The following is a 24,350-nucleotide window of genomic DNA, read 5'->3' on the forward strand; positions in this document are numbered from 1 at the left end:
TCAAGTATAACACGCACCCTTAATTTTAAATGAAAAATTCAAACAAAATATCTTTTCAGTTTTTTCGGCGCAAAATGAATGTAAGAAGTGACGACTTATATTAAAGACGTGGGACTGTGTTCAAATATTTATTGACAACGTACGTTAAATTAGTAACGCATTAAAAATGCTTGCAAAAAATGTTTTGGCATGCTGATGCAAATGATAAACGGTAGTTGATTCGCTACAAGCAATTGTACTCGCTCTCATTTACATAGAGCAACAACTGACTTGTATAAGAACATAGCTCATTAACACGAGTAGAGGGAAACAGTAACACACAAACATACATCTCTAAAAACAAATTACAATATACGACAAAAGCAGCACATGCTAAACAGCAATTGCATGTATTGTGTAGAATAAGCATCCTTAATTTCGAGTTGAAGATGAGTACAGAATTTCGTACATTGTACTGGAATAAATATAGTAATCAAATCAGAGACCAAAGCTTTGAGTGTCACGGTTCAGTTAAACCAGTGCAGTAGTCCACTTTTATTTTCAGTGCCATAGATATAACCTGTTTGCCATAAATATAACCTGTTTGCCATAGATGTAACCTGTTTGTCATAGGTATAACCTGTTTGTCATAGATATAACCTGTTTCTCATAGGTATAACCTGTTTGTTATAGATATAACCTGTTTGTCATAGATAAACCTGTTTGCCATTGATATAACCTGTTTGTCCTAGATATAACCTGTTTTCCATGGGTATAACCTGTTTTCCATAGGTATAACATGAACAGCCTTGCCTAATCAAGAACTATATGCACAAATTATCATACATTCATAGTACTGTTTTATATTCAGTGATACCAGCATTAATAAATAACAGTACGGGTGTAGTCACTGGGGTCAGTTATCTTTCTGAGAGATTTCTGATGGGTATTGCCATAGAATAGTGCTCAAGACCTCAGCTATTCCGTACTGGCAGGAAATATATCTAGACAGTTACTTTAACGTTACAGTACCTATGCAGTACCGTTACTGCACCTATACAGTACCGTTACAGCACCTATACAGTACCATTACAGTACTGTTACAGCACCTATACAGTACCATTACAGCACCTATACAGTACCGTTACAGCACCTATACAGTACCGTTACAGCACCTATACAGTACCGTTACAGCACCTATACAGTACTGTTACAGTACCTATCCAGTACAGTTACAACACCTTTACAGTACCTATACAGTACCGTTACAGCACCTATACAGTACCATTACAGTACTTATACAGTACCGCTACAGCACCTATACAGTACCGTTACAGCACCTTTACAGTACCGTTACAGTACCTATCCAGTACCGTTACAGCACCTTTACAGTACCTATACAGTACCCTTACAGCACTTATACAGTACCGTTACAACACTTTTACAGTACCGTTACAGTACCGCTGCAGCACCTATAGAGTACCGTTACAGTATTTATACAGTACCGTTACAGCACCTATACAGTACCGTTACAGCACCTTTACAGTACCGTTACAGTACTTTAGCAGTCTACTCTAGACAGTTACTAAAATTACAGAGCAAGGCCGCAGCAAAGCAAGTCGCTGCCAAGTATCAGTGGGAGATAATGAAGAGCATTGGGCTGAGTGATGAGGAAGTCAAGGAGTTTGCTGACCCGCAGCATTGGCTAGAGTATTTTCCCCCGCACTGTATGCAAGACCTTCAAGACTTCGGGCTAAAGGTATTTTTCCGATCACGTCACTGAGTTAGGCGTGTGTTTGGTTTTTCCAACTTTGGCCTTTGCCGGTTCTTTTTTACACACTTCGTGTATAAAGGGTTGTCTTACCCTGAACAGCAAGTTACAGATAATTAACCCTTTGACCGGGTATAAGCCCCCCAAAAAACAACCGAGACTCGTGTAATTTATTTTCGAAAATTCAAAAAAATCGATATTTTATGAACATGCATAGCTCAAATCTTAAACTTAGTTCAATGAACAAAATTTTTTGCACATATACATTCATTCACATATCTACTACTCAAAAAAATTACAACCATGTGCAATTGTCCCTGTATGAAATGCTTGGAAGCATCTTTTTCGGTAGAGTCAAACGCTATAACGTAGCCTTGCGAGCCACCATAACGATCGTTTTCTCTGAATATTCCAAGTATATTAAAAGTCCAAAAAAGTTTACATCACTTCTATCATTTGAATTAATTTTATTCTGATCAGACAAAAATCACTAACGATCGCAGGATAAAATAATCTTTTATATTACCGTTTTGAAAGTCGAGCCGATGTTGACTGGTTTTTCCAACTTTTAATCTTTTCCAAGGAATCGCGATTTGTTTAGCTTTTAGCACAAAGCAACGCCTCTCAGATAATCGTTTCATATTGTAAATCATCGACTGATATCTTGTTGATGATATTTAAAACTTACTAGTGTTCATACCCTTTGTTTAACGTTACTAGACGACAGCTTTATAAACGTCTACCAAAATAGACATAAATGTCGTTTCCCCACGCAACCGGTAAACGACATTCTGGTCGTTTCCCCTGTCAAAGGGTTAAGGATCAAAATTTAAGTCTATGACTTGTTACGCAAAAGATAAGTCAAGAGCAGGTTTTATGATTTCTCTTGTTTTTCAGTGAATAACTCTATAGTCATGCCGTTTTTACTGGCTGATAAACAGTGTATTTTTATAGGTTATTTATTGTGTCACAGGTTGACTGGCGGAGGTCTTTTTTAACCACTGATGCCAACCCCTACTATGACTCATTTATAAGATGGCAGTTTATTAGGCTGAAGGAAAGAGGAAGGCTTGACTTTGGCAAAAGGTTCGTTTCTCATTCTTAGGAAATTAATAGTGCGTGTTGGTTTATGGTATTAATGCATTTCAGTAGTGAGTATTAGTAGTATTCTTAGTAGTGAGTATTAGAAGTATTATTAGTGAGTAATATTAGTAACTACTAGTAGTTACTATAAACCATTATAATTACATTATTGTACTTCCGCTGTTTTGTCTATTTTGGCAAAATCGGCCTATTTAATCAAAGTAACATGCGCATCTATGCATGTGCGGTGAATGTTTGGTTGCTCATGAGTCCAGTGGCATGACTTTTTCAGCTCTCACAGTGCCGCTGAGGATTATCTTCTCCTTAAGTATTTCTCAGTAGTTGTCCTTTTTAACTATTGTGACTTGTATTTCAGTAGCAGTTTTTTCAAGCCTCTGCAGGTGACTGTCATTTACCTTAGCCCTAGATTGATAAACTGTTGTTAACTTGACCAGGTTTACCATTTACTCACCCAAGGATGGTCAACCTTGTATGGATCACGACCGTACATCTGGGGAGGGAGTAGGTCCTCAGGAGTACACTCTGGTCAAGATGAGAGTGTTAGATCCTCTCCCAACTCGACTCAGGTGATCTTTTGTTTGTTGGCAAACATTGTACTTTCTTTTAGCGTGGAAACTGTACTAGTCTAAACATGTGTGACTAGCGGAATTTTCAACGTCGCACGGATATTAAAAATCAGCTTATAAACAATGAGAGGTAATGTAGTTGCCTTCTACTTGCTATTAGCCTGGCACATCGCTAATATATAATTTGAGTAAGCTTACTAATAAAAGCAAACTTTAACGAAGAGCATGAATAAATTACGCTACCGCTGTCCATGACGTTGACTCGTAACCGAAAGTGGTAGCGTATTTGCACCCAATAGTGACATATATTGCCTAAAGATTCCATTCAGCTCGTGTGGCTTAATTGGTAGGGGATTGGATTAGTGAATTGGAAGGTCCTAGATCAAATCTTCTTTGACATGGATTCTTTATTCCAAAGTTTTAATAGCTATAGCTGGACACAGACGCACAAAGTTTAAGAAATATAGATTGGTTGTGGCATTTATAATAATCTAATTGAATAATTCAATGACAAGCAGACTTGTCTTCTCTTGGCAACGAAATTTGTTACCTAGTTGCATTCTTTTATACGCATTCATAGGCTGTCAACTACAGTAGCTCCAAGACTCATGTATGTTTTAAACATGAAGTTAAGGTGCCTTCCTTGTTTGAAATTCAGTTTCAACTGTAGTGCTGCTCCCTGTTTATTTCACAGTCGAGTTTTGACATACGGAGTGACTTCATACAAATATTTCCTTCATATGTTGCGGTGAATATTTGTACAAAAATATTGTATTCTGCTTAATTCTTACAGCGTAAGACCTATTAATTACATATCATTACATAACAACTAGAGTTGCCCCGATTTCAATATCGGTATCGGTGCCGATATGGGTGTTAAGTATCTGAATCGGTATCGGCCGATGTTTTCTTTAAAAATCGGAAACTTCAGATACTTTTTACAGATGAACTATTTAGCAGTAACCCGTATTTAAGCCTGCTACACTAATAAAAATCCTCAGCTGCAAGTTCCTCACTTTTACCTAATGATTTCCGGGCATGTCACAATCAATTTCATGTCTATAGCCTAATAAACATCCACACAGCTGAGAAATCTTTTGGCTTTAGTCAGGTCATAATCACAAAGTGCGGTATTTCCCAGTTACAGCGATATGATTTATTGCAGCCATTCACGAACAAGAGAACCATAATGAGAAACAAGAATGCGGTGTAATGTTTCTAATTACTAGCATTACGAAAGTAATTTGAGCAGTCCATGCATAAAGTTTATCTATCTCTCTCTTGATCCTGACGATATGATGTATCGTTTGTATCGCATAAAATAACCTCAGTGGCTTATCGGTATTTAGCTTGTCCTGCATCATCTGTGGCAAGTGAGTCCTTCAGTACGACTGGCTACATCGATAGTTATAGAAGATAAAGACGACTCACTGAGTGAATTGAATCACTAACGGTAATTAAAAGACACATTTATTTGCTCTAAACTTATAGAGGCGCAGCAGTTTGTTCAGCAGTAGAAGAGAGACTTCATTATCACAGAGAAAGCTGTACTACTAACAGTAATTACCATTATTAATAACAGATTTCAAGAAACATGGACTGTTTTGTTACTAGATGCACCGTATGTCAGTATGTGAATATACATGTATATACATGTACATGTATATCTTTTTTCCATAAATACAAACAAATAAATGCATCAATATTTATATTTTCTTGGTATTCTATTTATATTTGCTTAATAAAATTAACAATTATATATGCAACACAAAAGATCTGAATCGGATTATTTTTCAATAAGAATCGGTATATCGAATCGGTATCTGAATCGGCTGGTGAAATTTGAATCGGGGCATCTCTAATAACAACATACATATAATTCAATATATAGAAAGGTAAAGTTCCAAAAGTAAAGGGTAACAGTCTAAATTACCGTAAAACCTCTAATTGAACACCGTGGCGCTCTATTTCACAACCCTCTATGGTGGCGGTCAATTCAGGTTTTACCGTATATGTAAAAACTAAATTAACAAGAAAATACATCACATCACAGGGCTGTCATATATTCAATATGTTATGCAAATCATGTTTTGCATTATCTTCAACAATATTGTTTTATTATATAATTTTTACAAGCCAAAGAATTTTCATCTAGGCGTAAAGTTTTTAATAAGAACATTCATCCAAGTCGTGGCAACTCATATAGTTTCAGCTCATATAATAGAACAAATTAATCTACTGCAGCAAACTCAAACAATACATATTTTGGTTGGTCCGGCACAAATTCATCTCTCATGTATGTACACACATGCACATGTATGTACACACATGCACATGAATGTACACAATATGTGACTCGTGTATGTCTCTTCGTTAACTCTAGTCATTATGTATCTGGTTCTGTATCTACAATAACTCAAAATTGATAACTCAAGACAATAGCGCTACAGTTGGCCCCCATTCTAATACATTTCCCACATCTAGTCGGTATGTTTTTGTTACATAACATAGCAGATGATTATAACGCAAGGTTGAAGCAGATCTCACAAATGCTGAAAAGTCTGCGCCATATTTATACGTCCCACATTAACGTTAGCAAAAATTAGCTAACTCCTTTCGTTCCATACATCTGGCTGGCCGTAGATGAAGACATGTGTGCATAATTTGAGTATACAAGAGGAGATGAACTGCAAGATCAATAACAACATATTGGGAGTTGTTTCCCTTGTGGCCACAAAGTTGAGAGTAATATCTTGCTTGTCTTTACTCAAAGGTCATCTGTTTAAAACCTATTAAAGCATGCTCTGCTTTCACGAATGTTTAGCATTTCCAAAAATGACCAATTATATAGCATCGTGGTTGTTTCTGGTGGGTATTTTTGTAAAAGCCACAAATTTTTCTGTCCTTTTTTGTGATTTGACTGAAAATTTTTATAAAACCTGGTCTTTTGTCGAAAATGCACAAAAATATTATTTAACTACCAGTCTATGATGTTATCCGCTGCTTATGCAGTAAAAAGTTGTGTTGTCAGCTAACCTTCAAGGGATGAGTCTCTATATATCGATATCATCTAGCCATTCAAGGGGAGATAAACCTTAACAGACGCGAAATGTCACAATATGTGGGATTTATAATTCATTTATCTGTAGTCACAAGTATGAATTAATGTAAAAGATTTTACATAGATACGTATGTTGTATATTTCAAATTGTTTCCAATAAAATTATTTCGGTGATCTATGGAAATAGTCTATCAAAGCACAAATGGAATGGTCGACTTTGCAAAATTTTATTTTCATTTTTTAAGACAAAACGTTAAAATATTGTTTACTTTTGATGTTAGCATAACATCATTTCCTTATTTTAACATTTAAATTTCTGATGAATAACGTTAAATACGTTTATATTACAAATGGTTCAACATAAACCATAATTTTATTTAATTTGGTATGGTGTAATTTGGTTAGCACATCGTAAGAGGCATGTTATTCTCTCAGCTTTATTTGGTTCATTGCAGTGTTAGCATGAATGAGAAGGGATGCGCTGGTATCCCTGTGTTTCTAGTGGCTGCCACTTTAAGGCCGGAGACCACGTTTGGACAAACCAACTGCTGGCTCCATCCGACCATAGAGTATATAGCTCATAGAGTGAAGTTGGCCGACTCGGGAGAACAGGTAGGCTCCAGTGGATCCCTCTGTTAGAGCTCCAAGTAGCGATCGTACACTATAATCTTTAGAAGTTGTGTGATCATGCAGGTTATAAGTTACAATGAAGTTACAGTTGCTCTAACTAGCGGCATTCCATAATTCCTATGACTCGGGCTACATTCAGCTCTTTCACGGAGCTGTACGAATGTACGGCAAGCCTGCTGAGCTTTCTGTGTTATTTAGCTGGGTATTTTTCCAGTTTATTCTACCCAGGGTCTGTTTCACTAAGCATTGCATAGCCAGTCTTTTGATCTGTGTTTTTCACATTTAGTAAACTGACTTGCCCCTAGCAGAGCCGTTGCCTAGTAACTATCTTTGTACCACACAGTTTTTTTGTTGGCAACATCATGACAAATTGTGGAGTGCGCTAGCGAGAAATGTTTCCTTCACATAATAGGAAATCTTTCGCAAAAATTACTTAAATCCCAGTTTACCGTTCTCTCATTCCATACATTTGGCTGGTCGTAGCTGAGTATATGAGTATACAGAAAATGATTAATCACAAGACCTGCATGTGTGTATATGAAGATACAAGAGAAGATAAATCACATGACTAATAATAACATATCGGGAGTTGTTTTTTCTTGTAACCACAGAGTTGAGAGTAATGTCTTGCTTTAGGTGTTCATTTCAACGAAACGAGCTGCCAGGAACATGTGCTATCAGGAGTTCACCTCTGAGAATGGAGTGGTGGATGAGATCATTGCTATACTTGGAGAGGTAAGCTCTTTCTTCTCTGTCTGTTTTTAAAACTTATGACTGCGTCATCGCTCAAACCTAGTGCCATATTGACTTACCGTAAAGCTTTTATTTTAATGCCATGGCGCTACATTTTTCTATCTTTCCCTTAGAGTGGCGCTTTATTAGAGATGGTGTTCAAATAAAGGGTGACGTTGTTTTTTTCAGACACATTGTCAGAATTTTGAGAAGATAAATTTAACCCCTTCAAGGGCGAATCGAATGTCGCTTATATTTTGCTCTCTGCGTGGTGCGGCATTAGCTTATTTGGATGCAAGAAGTTTGCTAACTTACCTCCAACTTATCATAGATCTATAAATAACTATGCATGAAGAAGCTGATACATGTCTCTACCAATTGATATTTATTGCTTGCAATTAACCTACGATGATATTAAAGCCTGCATTGCGTATTGTTAAAGTTTTTAAATTTTTTACTTCGTTTTAAATTTGAATGCATATTTTAATTTTATGACTATATTTAACAAGGTTGCATAAAAGCTCATTGCACTCATCGATGTCTGCTACAGTTTGCAGCCAAAACTGGCTTTTTATGTGCAATAGATCAGGAGTTACGATCGTCGATTCATTCATTATAAGCTGAGTTCAGATTACCGCAATCATGCTATCAAATGATATGCTATAAATCTACAAATTTATATCACATTATATCAAATCTACAAATATATATTCAAGAACAAGTGACATAAGCCATAATTATAATACATGCAGGAACAAAATTTAATATTTTAAAACAAATATTAGAATGTTTAAAACAAAAATATTAGCATCATTTGCTCAGCCAGTTGTGTCCTGGTTGTTCTTTCTGTTTGTAACCTTTTCATATTCTTCCAACTGTTCAATACCTTCCACAGTGTCTTCTGCACAGCTGAGCTAGTCGATATTATCATCCAAACATTTTTTAGCAGAGCAAAACTTTTATGCGGTCCCATTTTGAATAGACACTTCTAGTGTGAATACAGAGAAACCGCTGAATAATTAAAATAGCCTCAAAATTTAATCTCAAATACACAGATTCGCATCTAGCACAGATTCACATCTAGCACAGATTCCACCGTAAATGCAAAAACTTTTTCACATACATCGAAGTATCAAGACTGTGTTAAAAAAGGAACTACTATCAGCCTGATAGAGTTACTAATTATTTCTTTAGTGTTGCAATTAAATTTTTTGATGAAGAAACTTAAAGACTTAGAGTTAGAAAACGGTCTTCGATATAAACAGAAACAACGAATGAATCAATTGTTATTGCAGTAATCGAGTCATTATTGGTACTGTTTTGTGGACACTTTACACTATTACGGGTTCGTAAAAATTAAGAATGTCGAATACTGGTACTCAAATAGAATTGGCATTCAATTAAAAGTGGCATTCAATTAAAGGTTTTCAACCCTTCTCCCATTGTGGCGCTTTAATAGAGGTGGCATTCAAATAAAGGTGGTATTCAAATACAGGTTTTACGGTAGCTTATCTGTTGCTGGATGTTAACTGCCTTCTGCCATAGTAGTTGTCTGCTAGTGAAGAGCAGACGTCTTGCTCTGATTAAGTTTACTTGTCTGTGTATCCCACTCTCTAAGACTGTTGTTAGGATATCGAGTAATGAAGAAACTACCTTATTGTAAGACAGATTAAATGCTTTCAGTTGTAACCATTTACAGCAGAATTCATGAGATTTATTGGTGCATGTGTGACATCAAGCTCGGGTTTATCGTGGTTTTGCTTCTAGCGAGCCTTCAAATATAATAGTCATTTGCAAAAATATTTTAGCCATTTCTCTTCACTTTCTAGGAATTGCTGGGTGTTGCTTTATCTGCCCCACTAACGAGCTACAAGAAAGTTTATGCTCTGCCTATGTTAACCATTAAAGAGGATAAAGGTAGCGGAGTTGTCACCTCTGTGCCATCCGATTCACCCGATGACTATGCCGCTCTCATGGACCTCAAGAAAAAGGCTACACTTCGTGAAAAATATGGAATCACAGATGAGATGGTGTGTAGGGCCTGTAGGCTCCTGATTTCTGCAGCATTTAGTAATGGAAAATTTTTCAGCTGTGGTTTCAACGTTGTAGAATTTCAAATGAGGGATAATTTATTCCTAGAGCTCAGTTACACTCACGGTTACAATTGCGGGTTTGTAGAAGTGACTTTGGAACTTATACTTATCTCATCAACCTGAACAGTAAGTATTCAATTATGAAGTATTGCACCGTGTTCAGAATATTAAGGTGCTGCTGATGGGACCTGCTATAGACTTTTACAGGCTGACCACTAGCCCTCTACCGGATCTTTATTTTGTAAATTGGCGTGATTTGGGTGTAGTGTTAGGTAGCATTTGAATGGCTGACAGACTATATCTGATCAGCTGATAGGTTATATCTGAGTGGCTGATAGACTATGTCTGATTGGTTGATAGACTATATCTGACTGGTTGATAAACTATATCTGATTGACTGATTTTATAAACTATATTTGATTGGCAGATTTTGTGAACCAGATGTGATTGGTTAATTTGATAAACTATATTTGGTTGGTTGATCTAATAAACTATATCTGGTTGACTGATAAACTAAATCCCAATTGCTGATAGACTTCATCAGGTGGTCTGCAGTACTATAGAGTCACTATGTTTCCATTACTACAATTACTAGTCTAGTCGGTGATAACTTACATAAACTATTTCGCTCTCTGACATACTGGTTTATACTAATCGTGTTATCTTTATAATCTATTATAAATGCTGTATGAATATTGTTATATGTACATGTATGTTATAAAGTAACATTTGTGTTACTATTAATATTCACTTGATATGAAGGCAGATGATAGCTGAAGGAGATTGCTCATTATTGTTGTAAATTGCGTATTCATCTTTTGCTGTCATGTAATGCAGGTGCTAATATGTAATGCATTTACTAATATGTAATGCAGGTGCTGACATGTAATGCAGGTGTTAATATGTAATTCAGTTGCTCCCATGTAATGCAGGTGCTGACATGTAATGCAGGTGCTGACATGTAATTCAGATGCTGACATGTAATGCAGGTGCTGCCATTTGAGCCAGTTCCTATCATAGAGATACCTGGTCTGGGATGCCTCTCAGCTGTGAGCATGTATGAGAAACTGAAGATACAGAGTCAGAATGACAAGGAGAAGTTGGCTGAGGCAAAGGACGCAGCCTACTTGAAAGGCTTCTACGAAGGGGTATGATACCAGCCACTCATCATGTTCAGTTGAGACTTATTATCCGTAAGTTGAATGAGGACTTCAATGTCGTACCAATAATTGCTTGAGTGTTCAACTCTTTCGCTATGGCAGGTCACTTTACTGACATGCAGCGGCATGTAATCTGCATGGCACGTCACTTTATTGGCATGCAGCGGCGTGTAATCCATATGGCAGGTCACTTTACTGACATGCAGCGGTGTGTATTCCATACGGGACGTCACTTTACTGACATGCAGCGGTGTGTATTCCGTATGGCGCATCACTCTACTGAAATGCAGGGGCGTGTATTCTATATGGCACATCACTTTACTGACATGCAGCGGTGTGTATTCCATATGGCACATCACTTTACTGACATGCAGCGGTGTGTATTCCATATGGCACATCACTTTACTGACATGCAGGGGCATGTATTCCATATGGCATGTCACTTTACTGACATGCAGGGGCGTGTATTCCATATGGCACATCACTTTACTGACATGCAGCGGTGTGTATTCCATACGGCACGTCACTTTACTGACATGCAGCGGTGTGTATTCCATATGGCATGTCACTTTACTGACATGCAGCGGTATGTATTCCATATGGCACGTCACTTTACTGACATGCAGCGGCGTGTATTCCATACGGCACGTCACTTTACTGACATGCAGCTGTGTGTATTCCATATGGCACATCACTTTACTGACATGCAGCGGTGTGTATTCCATATGGCACATCACTTTACTGACATGCAGTGGCGTGTATTCCGTATGGCATGTCACTTTACTGACATGCAGCGGCATGTATTCCATACGGCATGTCACTTTAGAAGCTGCTCAATACACTGTTAGGAAAAGTGGTATATAGCTTGTCTTATACTCGGAGTAGACTTATAATTTATTTTTTTACAAAAAAACAGAACTGCGTTTTATCTGACCAATTATTATGCTCGTTTTAAAACTGGGAATATGAAAAATATAATTGTTTGATTCAGTACTTTCATATTCAATATCGATCGCGAAGAAAGTATGTTTTAAATATGAGATTGTGTCAAATTTGAGTTGATTAGAAAAGAAAGAATTTTTTTGACTATCAGTTGAGATGTTGTTTGTTGTGTTAGGCGATCTCATTGTCAAGATATTTGAAGATTATCATCGACAAAAATTGATCACGGTAGAAACGCTCAGAAAAAGAGACGTGCCCAGACTTACCCAAGATTATGTATATATAGTGAAACGAACTGTCCTCCATCTCTGGTATTCACATCGGCTATTGCGATAAAAGTCTAGTTCTACGCGGCTCTATTGGCATATATTTTATTTTGTATTTGCTCATGATTGCTAGGATGAAATTTTAAATCTAACTACAAGTATATTGTTATAAATGTCTCAAAACGCTTCAAATAAGGGTGTAAAAATTAAAAGTTAAAACTTTGCCATGTTAGTTTCCTCTAAATGCTGTGTAAACATTCGAGTACCGACTACGATTCTACCAGTGTACGATAATTAGGTCGTCGAGTTAACTTATTTCATTGCGGCCTTTGTATCATCGAAGTTCTCAGTTGCTACTCACACTGGAAACTAGTTACTAGATAAAGTAAAAACAAGCCGCATCTTTGAAAAGAATATGTTTGAATATATGCATCCCTAAAAAAGTCATGTATAGTCAACATTATCTAATCATTATTAGTATCAATTTGTGGAAAAAAAATTACTGGTCCTATTTGATTAGTTGATTCAAGTACTAAACAAATGGTTTTACGAGTTGACTAAAATAGTGAACGTAACACACCAATTGCTATAAAATCAATTAACCCACCGATTCTGGCAAAGGGTTAATAAAGCCATTCTCGCACCTAGTTGGCGGTTTGTGGACTCACCTGTTTTCACTTAGTAGCGTGGAGCATAAAACTTATTGAGATTTCAAAATTTGGTCCATTGGAATTGAGTCGAGCTATGCAATAGTAAGTACTTGTCAATACAGCTCTGATTACACTTCATTAACCTATCTATCAGACTAGATTTCAACGCAGATGATAACAGGGCTTTAATATATTCAATATGTTATGCAAATCATGTTTTGCATTATCTTCAACAATATTGTTTTATTATATAATTTTTACAAGCCAAAGAATTTTCATCTAGGCGTAAAGTTTTTAATAAGAACATTCATCCAAGTCGTGGCAACTCATATAGTTTCAGCTCATATAATAGAACAAATTAATCTACTGCAGCAAACTCAAACAATACATATTTTGGTTGGTCCGGCACAAATTCATCTCTCTTTTTTCTGTGTATGGCAGTTTCCACACTGCCACAACTGGTGTTGCCACATAAACATCCTGTAATCAATAAAACCAGTTTAATAAATATATGCCATTCATAGATATGTCGTTCTAAGGTATATCTACTGAAACCTTTCAAATTGGGAGTTTCAGGGATTGCAAGTGCAATTTTAAAAATGAATAAATGTTTAACAAAAGCTTAAGTACGCCAAGCCAACAATTCAAAGTTTTGTTTTTGGGAGTCAAGGATGAGCATTGATCAATCAATGTTCATCACTTTCTACAAGCAAGAAATGAACATAAATTCTAATCATGAATCTAATTTACTTGCTAAAACTGCCAAAAAAATTTGAAGCGAATATTATAGAAAGTTATGAAACGATGACTGGTGATAGCAAAAATTTATAATTTTATTAATTAGTAAATGTATTCATGAGTACTAAAATTATTACCTTTAGTATATTTAACACTTGTTCATCAATCTAAGCCATTATATTGCTAGATGCTATAGATTAATTAAGAAGCCGTCAATTTGACAATCAAGATCGTGTATTTTGTAGCAAGAACTCACTGTGCATCCGTATCACGCATGCATGCACAGGAAGTTCCATTATAGTCTCAAACAGGGAAATATAATCTGAATGTAAACACAGCAGCATATATATATATATATAGGAGACTCAAAGTCAAAGAATAATTTACTTCCATTTTCCTATCTTTCTCTGCAGCATATCACATAACAAACTTTAACCACCTGATGCTCAGAAAACTCTCGAGTCACCTTCGCAGGAACTGGAAGCACTGTTACAATTCTGTTGTTCGTCAATAAAATGGATCGATCCGTTCATTCAATGAATTAACGATGTGAATTACTTCAGTGAGTCTTGATGTACGATCTAGTAATTGAGTAAAATCTGTAACTTTGACATCACAGACAAGGCGTTTTACTAGCGATGACAATTATTATGACCTATATAAAAATTTTGTGCTTTTGATTGACTAAAGAGATCTTATATTTATCCCTCGTGTACTCTTTTCACATGTATCACTATATATGTCACGAATGAAGCGCCTGCTCGAATCTGAGCATTTTAAAAGATGACCTCATTCAAACGCTTACATCTCTGGACAAGGTTAGTCTACAAAGACAAAAATGACATCAAATTGTAGCTGATGGTTTAGCCTTTTATTGGCCTTAATTTCATTTGATCGACCATTTTGACACAACCACATTTTTAACTTTGTGCATAAGATGCTGCAAATATTGTATCGCATAGGGTCTCTTAGTGCTCATGTAATAGTAAAAGTAGCAGTGATTCTGATGACTCAGATGCTGACTATGGTTTTTTTCTAGCTAATGTTTTTGGGGAAAGGAGAATGTAGAGAAATTTCATGGCAAATTTCTGATTTCTTCTAAATTTCAAATTGTAAAAGTTATAAAAATATTTTTTACCACTATTTGGGCTTGGTGAAGCACGGTTGTCTATTTCATAGGAAAAATGTACTGATCACTCTCGCTTTTATTTCATGGCGATTGGAGCAATATTTTTCTACTTATTGAAAGAAATGTCAGCCTATCCTACAGGATGAAAATATTTGATGGATTTAATAATTCGCGATTTCGCTAACAGTATTCCGCGAGTTATTAAATTTCGCAAATAATTAGTTCTATGTTTAACACACAAGGAAGAACAACTACGGCCTCAAATTAAAAACTAGTCGCTAGACAGAAGTAGTAAACGTAGCCGAGTTCCAATTTTTTCTTAAATCGTCACCGAGCTTTGAGTTAACCCCATTGCTAATGCATCACACTTTACAAATTTATTCAAGGTTGTCACAAGTTATTGGGGACGGAATCATCATCGAACGAAATCTCCTGCAGTTCTTTATGTTGAGAAAACTCATAACTTACCATAAGTGGTTGGTCCACTCACCACAGGCCTCCAACTCGATGAACATTCATGAAAACCTCTGGATGAAGCCAAAAGTTTATAGCAGCATGAATTATGCTTAGCTTATTAATTAGCTCATGTATAAATATAAATAAATAATAATAATAAAATAAATATAATTATTTATAAATTATTTATGTAATTAAATTATGAATTATAATTTAATTACAAACTTGAGTGCACAAATACAAAATTTCAAATACAAATAAAACTTTACAAACAGTGAATGGAGTAAATAAAAACAGTTTGGCCCATATGGTGGTTGTCTCGCAATAAAATTAAATTGATACTCTTGATAAGTAAATACTAGCATGCAATGGTGCTCTCTGACTAGTTATTTTGGTAATAGCAGCGCTATATCGCTGTCACTGTTTTGGGTAAAGGTTAAAGGCCATTCTCTTGCTATTACATGGCGGGTAAGGCAGTTGTCATCAGAACTCTCCTCGTGGCTTACTATTGCAACATTCTGTCGGTTGGCCAAAAATTTGTTCTCGCAAAGGCGTTCTTGTTCCTTTTTTATTCTCCTGCAGATTATTGGGCTCCTCATACTAAAACGAATAATGAAGCGGTAGGAATGACAAAAAATAAATATTGTGTTTTACCAAAGAACCGACGTAAGATTCAATTATTAATTTAGTAAAGGGTTTTTAAAAAAGCTCCTTACTTACCACAAGTTGTTGGTTCGTCAAATGCTTCCAAAGCGATGAATATTCGTGAAAACCTCTGGAAGCAGCAAGAAATTTATTGCTTAGCATGATCGACTCGTAGTTGGTAGCTAAATGAAAACCTAAACACGCGGTGTATGCATGCGAAGGGTTAACTCTATTGCTAGCTGCAATAGAGTCAACTCATAACAGAGAGTGATTGCATTCCTCCGCGAATAAATTAGTCCGCGAATATGCATGAAAAAGGCAATTTACGCGAAACGTAACTCCGCGAATATTTTCATCCTGTAGGGTATGTCCGAAGTCACAGTTTCCAAAAATTAATTACGTCACGGCTAAAAAAATACATAGGGAAGGAGTTAATGTGGTTCTTCACACCGGATGCAGCTTTTAGGTCTGTTTTAGAGATGCCCCGATTCTAAATTCACCAGCCGATTCAGATACCGATCCGATATACCGATCCTAATTGAAAAATAATCCGATTCAGATACCGATTCAGATCTTTTGTGTTGCATAGATAGTAGCTCATTTTATTATGCAAATACAAACATAATGCAAAGAAAACATGAATATTATTGTATTTATTTGTTTGCATTTATGGAAAAAATATATACATATTCACATACTGACATACCGTGCATGTAGTAACAAAACAGTCCATGTTTCTTGTAATTTGTAAATAAAGGTAATTATTGTTAGTGGTACAGTTCTATCTGTAATAACGAAGTCCCTCTTCTATTGTTGGATGAACTGCTGTGTCTGTACAAGTTTAGAGCAAATCAATGTTTCTTTTAAAAACCGTTAGTGATTCAATTATCTCAGTAAGACGTCTCTTTTCTTCCATCATTATCAATGTAGCCGAGCGTACTGAAGGGGGATTCCCTTGCAACAGATGTTGGAGGACAGGCTACATACCGATACGCCACTGGGGTTACCGTTTTTTGTACAATACAAACGATCCATTGTATCGTCAGGATCAAGAGAGTGATGGATAACTTTATGCGTCGACTGTTTAAATTACTTTCGTAATGCTAGTAAATAGAAATATTACACTGCGTTCTTGTTTCCCGCTTTTGTTTTCTTGTTCGTGATTGCTTGCAATAAAACCTATCGCTGTAATTGGGAAATACCACACTTTTTGTTTACGTTCTGGCTAAAAAGTTTCCTTCGCTGTGTTGATCAGGCTATAGACATGAAATAAATTGTGTGGCAGGCCTGAAATTCATTAAGTAAAAGTAAGAAGCTTACAGCTGATGATTTTTTATTAGTATAGCAGGCTAAAATACAGTTTTCTGCTAAATGGGTGATCTGTAAAAAGTATCGGAAGGTTCAGATTTTTTGAGAAAAGATCGGCCGATACCGATTCAGATACTTGACACTCATATCGGCACCGATACCGATTCCGATACCAAAATCGGGGCAACTCTAGTCTGTTTTCTGTGCTTTTAAATCAAATAGGGACATTTCAATATTTCAAGCTTTAAAAATGAAGTACTTTTTCTAAATAGGTACGCTAAAATGGATATTTCGCTGCGCTTCTGAGAAAGGTAGGTTATTTGTTTCAAATGCTTGAGTGACATTCACAGTTTCAGTCAGAGTTGAAGCATATAATAGCATTTCGGTGTTTCTTGGGTTTTATCATTCTCCATCAATAAGTGTTTGAAAACGCTTCAGATTTAAATTATTGCGCTATCGCGTGCAATATTTCTACATGTTTTTGAAGTGTGCCTTGGATGTCAATAGAAGTACATCTACTACACCACAAAGCTTTCATCTAAAGTAGCTGCTTCTCTATTTCATAGTGAGCTAAATCTCGCTTCTAAAAAAACAAAGTGGCAGCATTTGAGATTTTAGTAAGCATGTTCCAGGATAGATGCTGATAACACGCAAAACATGAACTCTTCAGGTCAATGTAGGGACTCCTTGAACTGGGCTACCTGTGACAACTTGTCTAGAACTGTATGGCATTTGAAGCAGGTCTTGCGCGTTCAGTTGCCCGCTGCCATTCCTTGTAGGTGATGATAGTGCCTGGCTATGAAGGCCGGAAAGTAATGGATGTAAAGAAGGATATTCAAGTGCATCTTTACAAAAATAACTTGGCTGTCAAGTACATGGAGCCAGAAAGGAAGGTCATCTCCAGGTCGGCGGATGAGTGCGTTGTCGCCCTTTGTGACCAATGGTAAGCCGTGTTTGCAATGAACAATATTGTAGATTTTCTCAGCGATTAAAGTGGTGCAATACAGCCAGTCATGCTACTGGTCTGTTTCATTTAGAAGGAAGGGTCTTCTGGGACTTTGGGACTTGGCTACAATATCCATAGGTAAATAAAAGAAAAGCACACGGTGTCAAGCTATTGCCTTCTCTTATTCTCGGCAGAGTCATACCCAAATTTACAGCAGAAGACTATGTCATCCAGATGGTATACATAGGAGTGACTGTAGGCTAATGCTTGTCTATCTCTTGCCTAAGAGATGTCATAATTAAACCGTGTTTCCTTTGAGAGCTTTTGTACCGCTTCAGGTAATGGGTGTTGTTAGTGGTTTGTGAGAATGATTCGATTTGATGAAGTTGGTTTCAGACTTTCTGCCGCTCTAATCTTTCTACTAGGCGTCATCATGTTTTAATAGCCGTTCAACTATTTCTATGGCCAGTTCATCTTGTTACTTCAATCCGATCGTGAGTAACATCGTTGTCTATTTCATCGTGTTCAGGTACCTCAAGTATGGAGAGGAAAAGTGGCTTGCAGAGACTACCAAAGCTCTTAATCAATGCGAAACTTACACCGATTCAGTGAGAGACAATTTCCTTGCCATCCTCGACTGGCTGCATGAGCACGCCTGCTCACGTTCGTATGGTCTCGGTATGTAACCCTAACTACGCAGACACTTGTCACTATATGTCACTATGTCACTACGTAAGGACATATTCATGCCACGAGCTTATGCCAAAACATCTGTCATCCTTCTTATATCGTATTTCGCGCATCACCGTTTGTCTTGCATTACTGAAATCTCTATCATTAGCCCTCTTCCAGTTTGTTCCTTATTTATTTTTTTGCTCCAAAATCATTTTACCGTCGAACCTCTACATATGAGCTATATCCATCCCAGGACTCGCTGCATATGTCGCAATTGTCACAAGTTGAGTCAAATATTTCAATAAGAGTCTGCAATTAATTTAATTGTTTTTATTGCCTATAAAACTTACATAATTATTCAGCATTTGTTGTTGATAATTACAATACATTTACAATTGTACATATGTACACTACAATTGTACATATGTACAATTGTAGTGTACATATGTAATTGCAATGTATAAGTAGGCGTTTGATGTTATATATTATATTGTAGGCACAAGACTCCCATGGGATCCACAGTACTTGATTGAGTCACTCTCTGATTCAACCATAGATGATGCCTACTACACTGTTTCACACCTCCTTCAGGCTCCTGGCAGCTTTGATGGCTCCATTGTAGGCCCTCTCGGCATCGCCGCTGACCAGCTCACTCCTCAGGTTGATTTCCTGTCAAGCCTTATTATGTTCCAATCTTCTGAAAATCTGACTACATCTTTAGACATCTGACTACATCTTTAGACATCCGACTGCGTCTTTAGACATCTGACTGCATCTTTTGATATCTGACTACATCTTTAGACATCTGACTGCATCTTTTGACATCTGATTGCATCTCGGAAAGTGGAATTTTCAAAGATGAATTTTTTTTAGATTGTCTAACGTTTAGATTGCTTAGAGTTTTTATGATTGTCTGTGTGTAGGCTGACTTACGAGCAGATAACCCTAACTCTACTGATTCTTTGCAGGTCTGGGACTACATCTTCTGTCAGACTGAGGTGCTCCCTTCCTGTTCAATAGAGGTTAACAAGTTGAAGCAGCTTCGTCAGGAATTTCAATACTGGTACCCTGTCGACCTGAGGACTTCTGGGAAGGACCTCGTCCCTAACCATCTCACCTACTATCTCTATCATCATGTGGCTATGTGGCCAAATGATATGAGCAAATGGCCTAAAGGAATCAGAGCTAATGGCCATCTACTCCTCAACAGCAAAAAGGTTTCGTCTTATTTAAGGTTTCTTTAGGGCACTCATTTACAGAGTGGACAACTTTTCATAGATTATGGTGGCCCGCTAGAGCAGGCCAATGTAGTATAGGCTTTGGTTTTATATTTTGACAACCAAAAGCAACTGCTAAATCATGTAGCAAGATGTGTCATGGCAATTGACTAACTGCATCGCTGACTACATGGCCAACTACATGCATATACCTGGCATAGTAACTAGAGCAGCAGCTTCTCACCGATCACCAAAATGGGTGCTCGTATCCATACTTTCTGACAAAAGTGTTATCATCAGGTTCTGGCATAAGCAGATAGGGATCAATGGGTTGTCAACCTGTAGCATATTCACTATTGCTATTTTATAGTTGTCTGTTTTTGCTCTTTTGGTGAGAAACTGCTGAGCTAATTTCTAATCGCTACTGGAGCTATATTAATTGATTTCTACTGCTGCTTGCCATACATATTGACTGCTGCTTGCTACTCAGCTTTCATAACTATACTGTATATTGCAAGGAATATTGTCACTGCAAATAGGAGGTCTTGCCTGAAAATAGGAGGTCTTGCCTGAAAATAGGAGGTCTTGCCTGAAAATAGGAGGTCTTGCCTGAAAATAGGTCTTGCCTGCTTTGTTCTCATGGTACTCTCGACTCTCATTAAAACCGACTAATAGGAGTGGTAGGTGGTCAGGTTTAGTCGATTATCCGGTTTAGCCGGTCTGCCTATAGATCTATATATATACAGGAGAAATCAGATTAATAATGCCTATATACATATATTATAAGATATATCGTACACTATAATCTACTATATAAACGGCAATCGTTGTGTGTGTGATTGAGTGTCCGCGTTATAGAGTACCGTACTTTTCGAACTATTACCCGCTACTAGGTATCTAGGGCGCATTAACGGGAATCTCCGGTTAGTACACGCCTCTATTATACATAACCTAATCACCATCGTTCTACACAAACACGTCATATGCGGTTAGCACGTAGTAATTTACATGCAATTAATATTTACTGCCAACGTGTACCGAGAAGGTCGCGTAAACGTTTGTTTCTTGCGGCCACTGGAAAAACACAATTCTCATCTACTAAATTTCCACATTGAAAAGGTAAGTGTTTTTTATGCAATGTTGTATTGTCTATGAAATGCCACACTTTCAATACATAACCCTTTCACTTGCGTTCATGTACAAATTTAGCTATCGGCCTACTGCCAGCCATTTTGCCGATAATGCTTCATGATATTTTTTTTAATTTGAAACTCCATCTGGAACGTTTGTTTTATCTGTGTAATCACAAAAATCTGAATCGGCTATACGTCATCAAAATAAGTAGTTATTTGTTTTCTAACTCGGACGCCTTTGATCAACTACACAAAAATGTTCGTTTTTAAGTTGGAAATCCCCAAACAAAGATTAAAATATTAAACTTTAGGCTAATTTTATAGAGAAATCTTAAAACAACACCGTCACTACCATAAAAGTCTTCAAGACCGTTGGTTATGTTATCAACAAATAATAAAATTCAGTTACTAGCAATTGTTGGTAAAATCGCAAAATGTGTCTACGGCGGTCGACCAGAGAAAACGCATAAATGAGTCTACGTCAGTGAAAGGGTTGAAAACGTTCGATTTGTCACTGTTTGTGATAGTAAACATGTTCACTTCCTTCTGAGTTACTTTTACTTTTTTCCAACTACGAGTACTACAGATACTACAGAACTTGCACGGGTACTGCTACTGCGTTTTACCTACTAAATTTCTACATCGAAAAGGTTAGTATTGTTGTATGTTATTGCTATTTACTATGTTATTGCTATTTTAATTATATGTGTAATCACACAAATCTAAATCGGCTATGTCATTAACATAAGTAATTGTTTTCTAACTCAGTGGCATTTTCAAAACTTACACAAAAATGGTTGTTTCTAACCACTTCGGGTACAATTGCATAATCCAATTTTGCGTTCAGGTACAATTATGACGCTCTACAGATTATGACATGGGTCAACAAAATGTCATTTTAACCGTAGAAGCACTCACATTTTTACATAGAACACCTATACTTTTTGGAAAGCAGAGAAAATTCTGCATCTGATCGTATTATCTTTATTTCAAAAATTGAAAATAATAAATATTGAAAGTAGCATGAAATAGCGGTTTTATTAAAATTCGTGTTCTACGAACATATTTGACTAATAAGGGTAGCATGAAAATGTATAAAAGTATATATAATAACAAACAATTAAAACATTATACTGTGTATACAATGCAATCTACAGTCTCTTCCATAGCGGTTAACTTATCTTCGTCACCACTCTACTGGAAGTCTGCCATTTCTATCGCTGAATTGAAGCCTATACGCATCAACTACTAGCTACTACCGTTGTTACTAACTGATCGAGGTGTTGAACTTTGAACTCAAATTACTCGAAATTCTTTCATTTGACCATAGCTGTTTGACCAGTCCAATGTCTGCAAACATGTCTGAAGGTCATACTTAGCTTTGTAGATATAGTGTAACTGTAAGCAGGCTCTAAATATAGATGGGTGAGTAATGCAACTACGCAAAGCCTAAAAACTGGCTGATAAACTTGAGAAGAATATACTCGAAGCCGCTATAGCGTGCATGCACCCGAAGTGGTTAAGCTGGAAATTCTCAAACAAAGATTTAAAATTAAATTTTAGGCTAATTTTATAGAGAAATCTTTGGACAACACTGTCACTCCATACAAGTCTTAAAGATCGTTGGTTATGTTATCAACGAATAATAAAATTCAGTTACTAGCAATTGCTCGGAAAATCGCAAAAATGTGTCTATGGCGGTCGACCATAGAAAACGCATGAGTGAGTCTACTTCAGTGAAAGGGTTGAAAACGTTGGATGTACCACTGTTTGTGATAATAAACATGTTCCTTTCCTTCCGCAGCTGAGTTACTTTTACTTTTTTTTCAGCTACGAGTACTACAGAACTACAGCTACTACAGAACTTGCACGGGCACTCCGAGCCTGGCGATAGGCGATGGTGAGAAGAAAGCGAGCAGCGTATATTACAAAAAAGCACACCATCTCATTCAATTTTAGAAATGCTTGAAGCAGTACAATGCCTTCCAAAGAGCCTACTGCTCAAACGCAAGAACAGATTGATTCCCGTAGAAAAGAGATCGAATTCGCAAAACAGCAGCTAGACGAGCAGAAACTGCAGAGCAAACACAGCTACGCCCACAACGAAACGGAACTGCTACTGCAGCTGCTAGAAGAGCAGAAACCGCCAAACAAACACGGGTACATCGAGAGCAGGCCAGAATAGATGCTGCAGCCGCTAGAAGTGCAGAGACTACTGAACCAACCCCAGCAGCAACTCAAACGGCTCAGAGCAGTCGCTACATCGGCCAGACGTGCAGAAACCTCCGAGCAGATGCAGCGGCGACAAGAACACGATGCACTAGCTACAAGAGCTGCTACCAGGCGCCGTGTATGGACAGAAAACTTCGCACTTGACTACATTCCTGCAATACAGTATAGGGTTGAATTTTTTTATGGGACGAATGTCCAAAAATGCTCCAGATGTAATGCCTTACGTTGGAAAGGCGAGAGGCCATATATGTAGTTTATATAGTAGATTTTATTGATAATAAATTTATCAACAACCGCATTATTGCTGCACAGTTTGTATATTATACCATGTCGAAACACAGGCTATAGACGAAGAACTGGTGAGTCATGATTAGTGTTTCAAGTATGCAGAAGTTTCAATTCAATAAATGCTGGCAATAGCTAAGCAGTGCAATAGCAAAATATTTCTTAGAATTTCTTAAAATATGTAAAACTTTTCAATACTGCCAGTTTGAAGAACGTCAGTTTGCCTAGCAATGTCAATTTCATCAGTTCTGTGTACAAAATTAGGACAATTCCGATTTGAGTGGTTCGAGACTGATGCATTGTAGACTAGCTGTAAAACACATTGCATATTTCCATTGGTCTCTCCAACATTATTGACATGTACAACTGCATGTGTATGCAGTCAGATCAGCACAAAAATTTCAGTAGGTTGCATATTTGGAGTTGTTTTACAGTATGAAAGACAACTCTCAATAAAACTATTGCTATACGTGTTCGGGAACAGATATAAACATAATATATGTTTATATCTGTATAAACATGATATACAGTCAAACCTTAACATACAGTCAAACCCTGATATACAGTCAAACCTTGACATACAGTCACACCCTGATATACAGTCAAACCCTGATATACAGTCAAACCTTAAC

At 36.9% G+C, this 24,350-nt stretch overlaps 1 protein-coding gene across 1 annotated transcript in view; it reads left to right on the forward strand.

Annotated features, from left to right (window-relative positions):
- The window catches only part of LOC137407347 (leucine--tRNA ligase, cytoplasmic-like), a 68,693-nt gene that overhangs the window by 23,746 nt on the left and 20,597 nt on the right, over positions 1-24,350 (forward strand). Inside the window, exons 6-16 of the mRNA XM_068093972.1 lie at positions 1,577-1,738; positions 2,724-2,836; positions 3,289-3,420; positions 6,943-7,093; positions 7,748-7,846; positions 9,673-9,873; positions 10,926-11,084; positions 18,010-18,173; positions 18,706-18,854; positions 19,348-19,511; positions 19,820-20,068. Coding sequence (XP_067950073.1) covers positions 1,577-1,738; positions 2,724-2,836; positions 3,289-3,420; positions 6,943-7,093; positions 7,748-7,846; positions 9,673-9,873; positions 10,926-11,084; positions 18,010-18,173; positions 18,706-18,854; positions 19,348-19,511; positions 19,820-20,068 — 1,743 coding nt within the window. The remainder of the gene's footprint in view (positions 1-1,576; positions 1,739-2,723; positions 2,837-3,288; positions 3,421-6,942; positions 7,094-7,747; positions 7,847-9,672; positions 9,874-10,925; positions 11,085-18,009; positions 18,174-18,705; positions 18,855-19,347; positions 19,512-19,819; positions 20,069-24,350) is intronic.

This window comes from Watersipora subatra, chromosome 10 (genome assembly GCF_963576615.1).
Source record: "Watersipora subatra chromosome 10, tzWatSuba1.1, whole genome shotgun sequence".
NCBI classification, from domain to species: Eukaryota; Metazoa; Bryozoa; class Gymnolaemata; order Cheilostomatida; family Watersiporidae; genus Watersipora; species Watersipora subatra.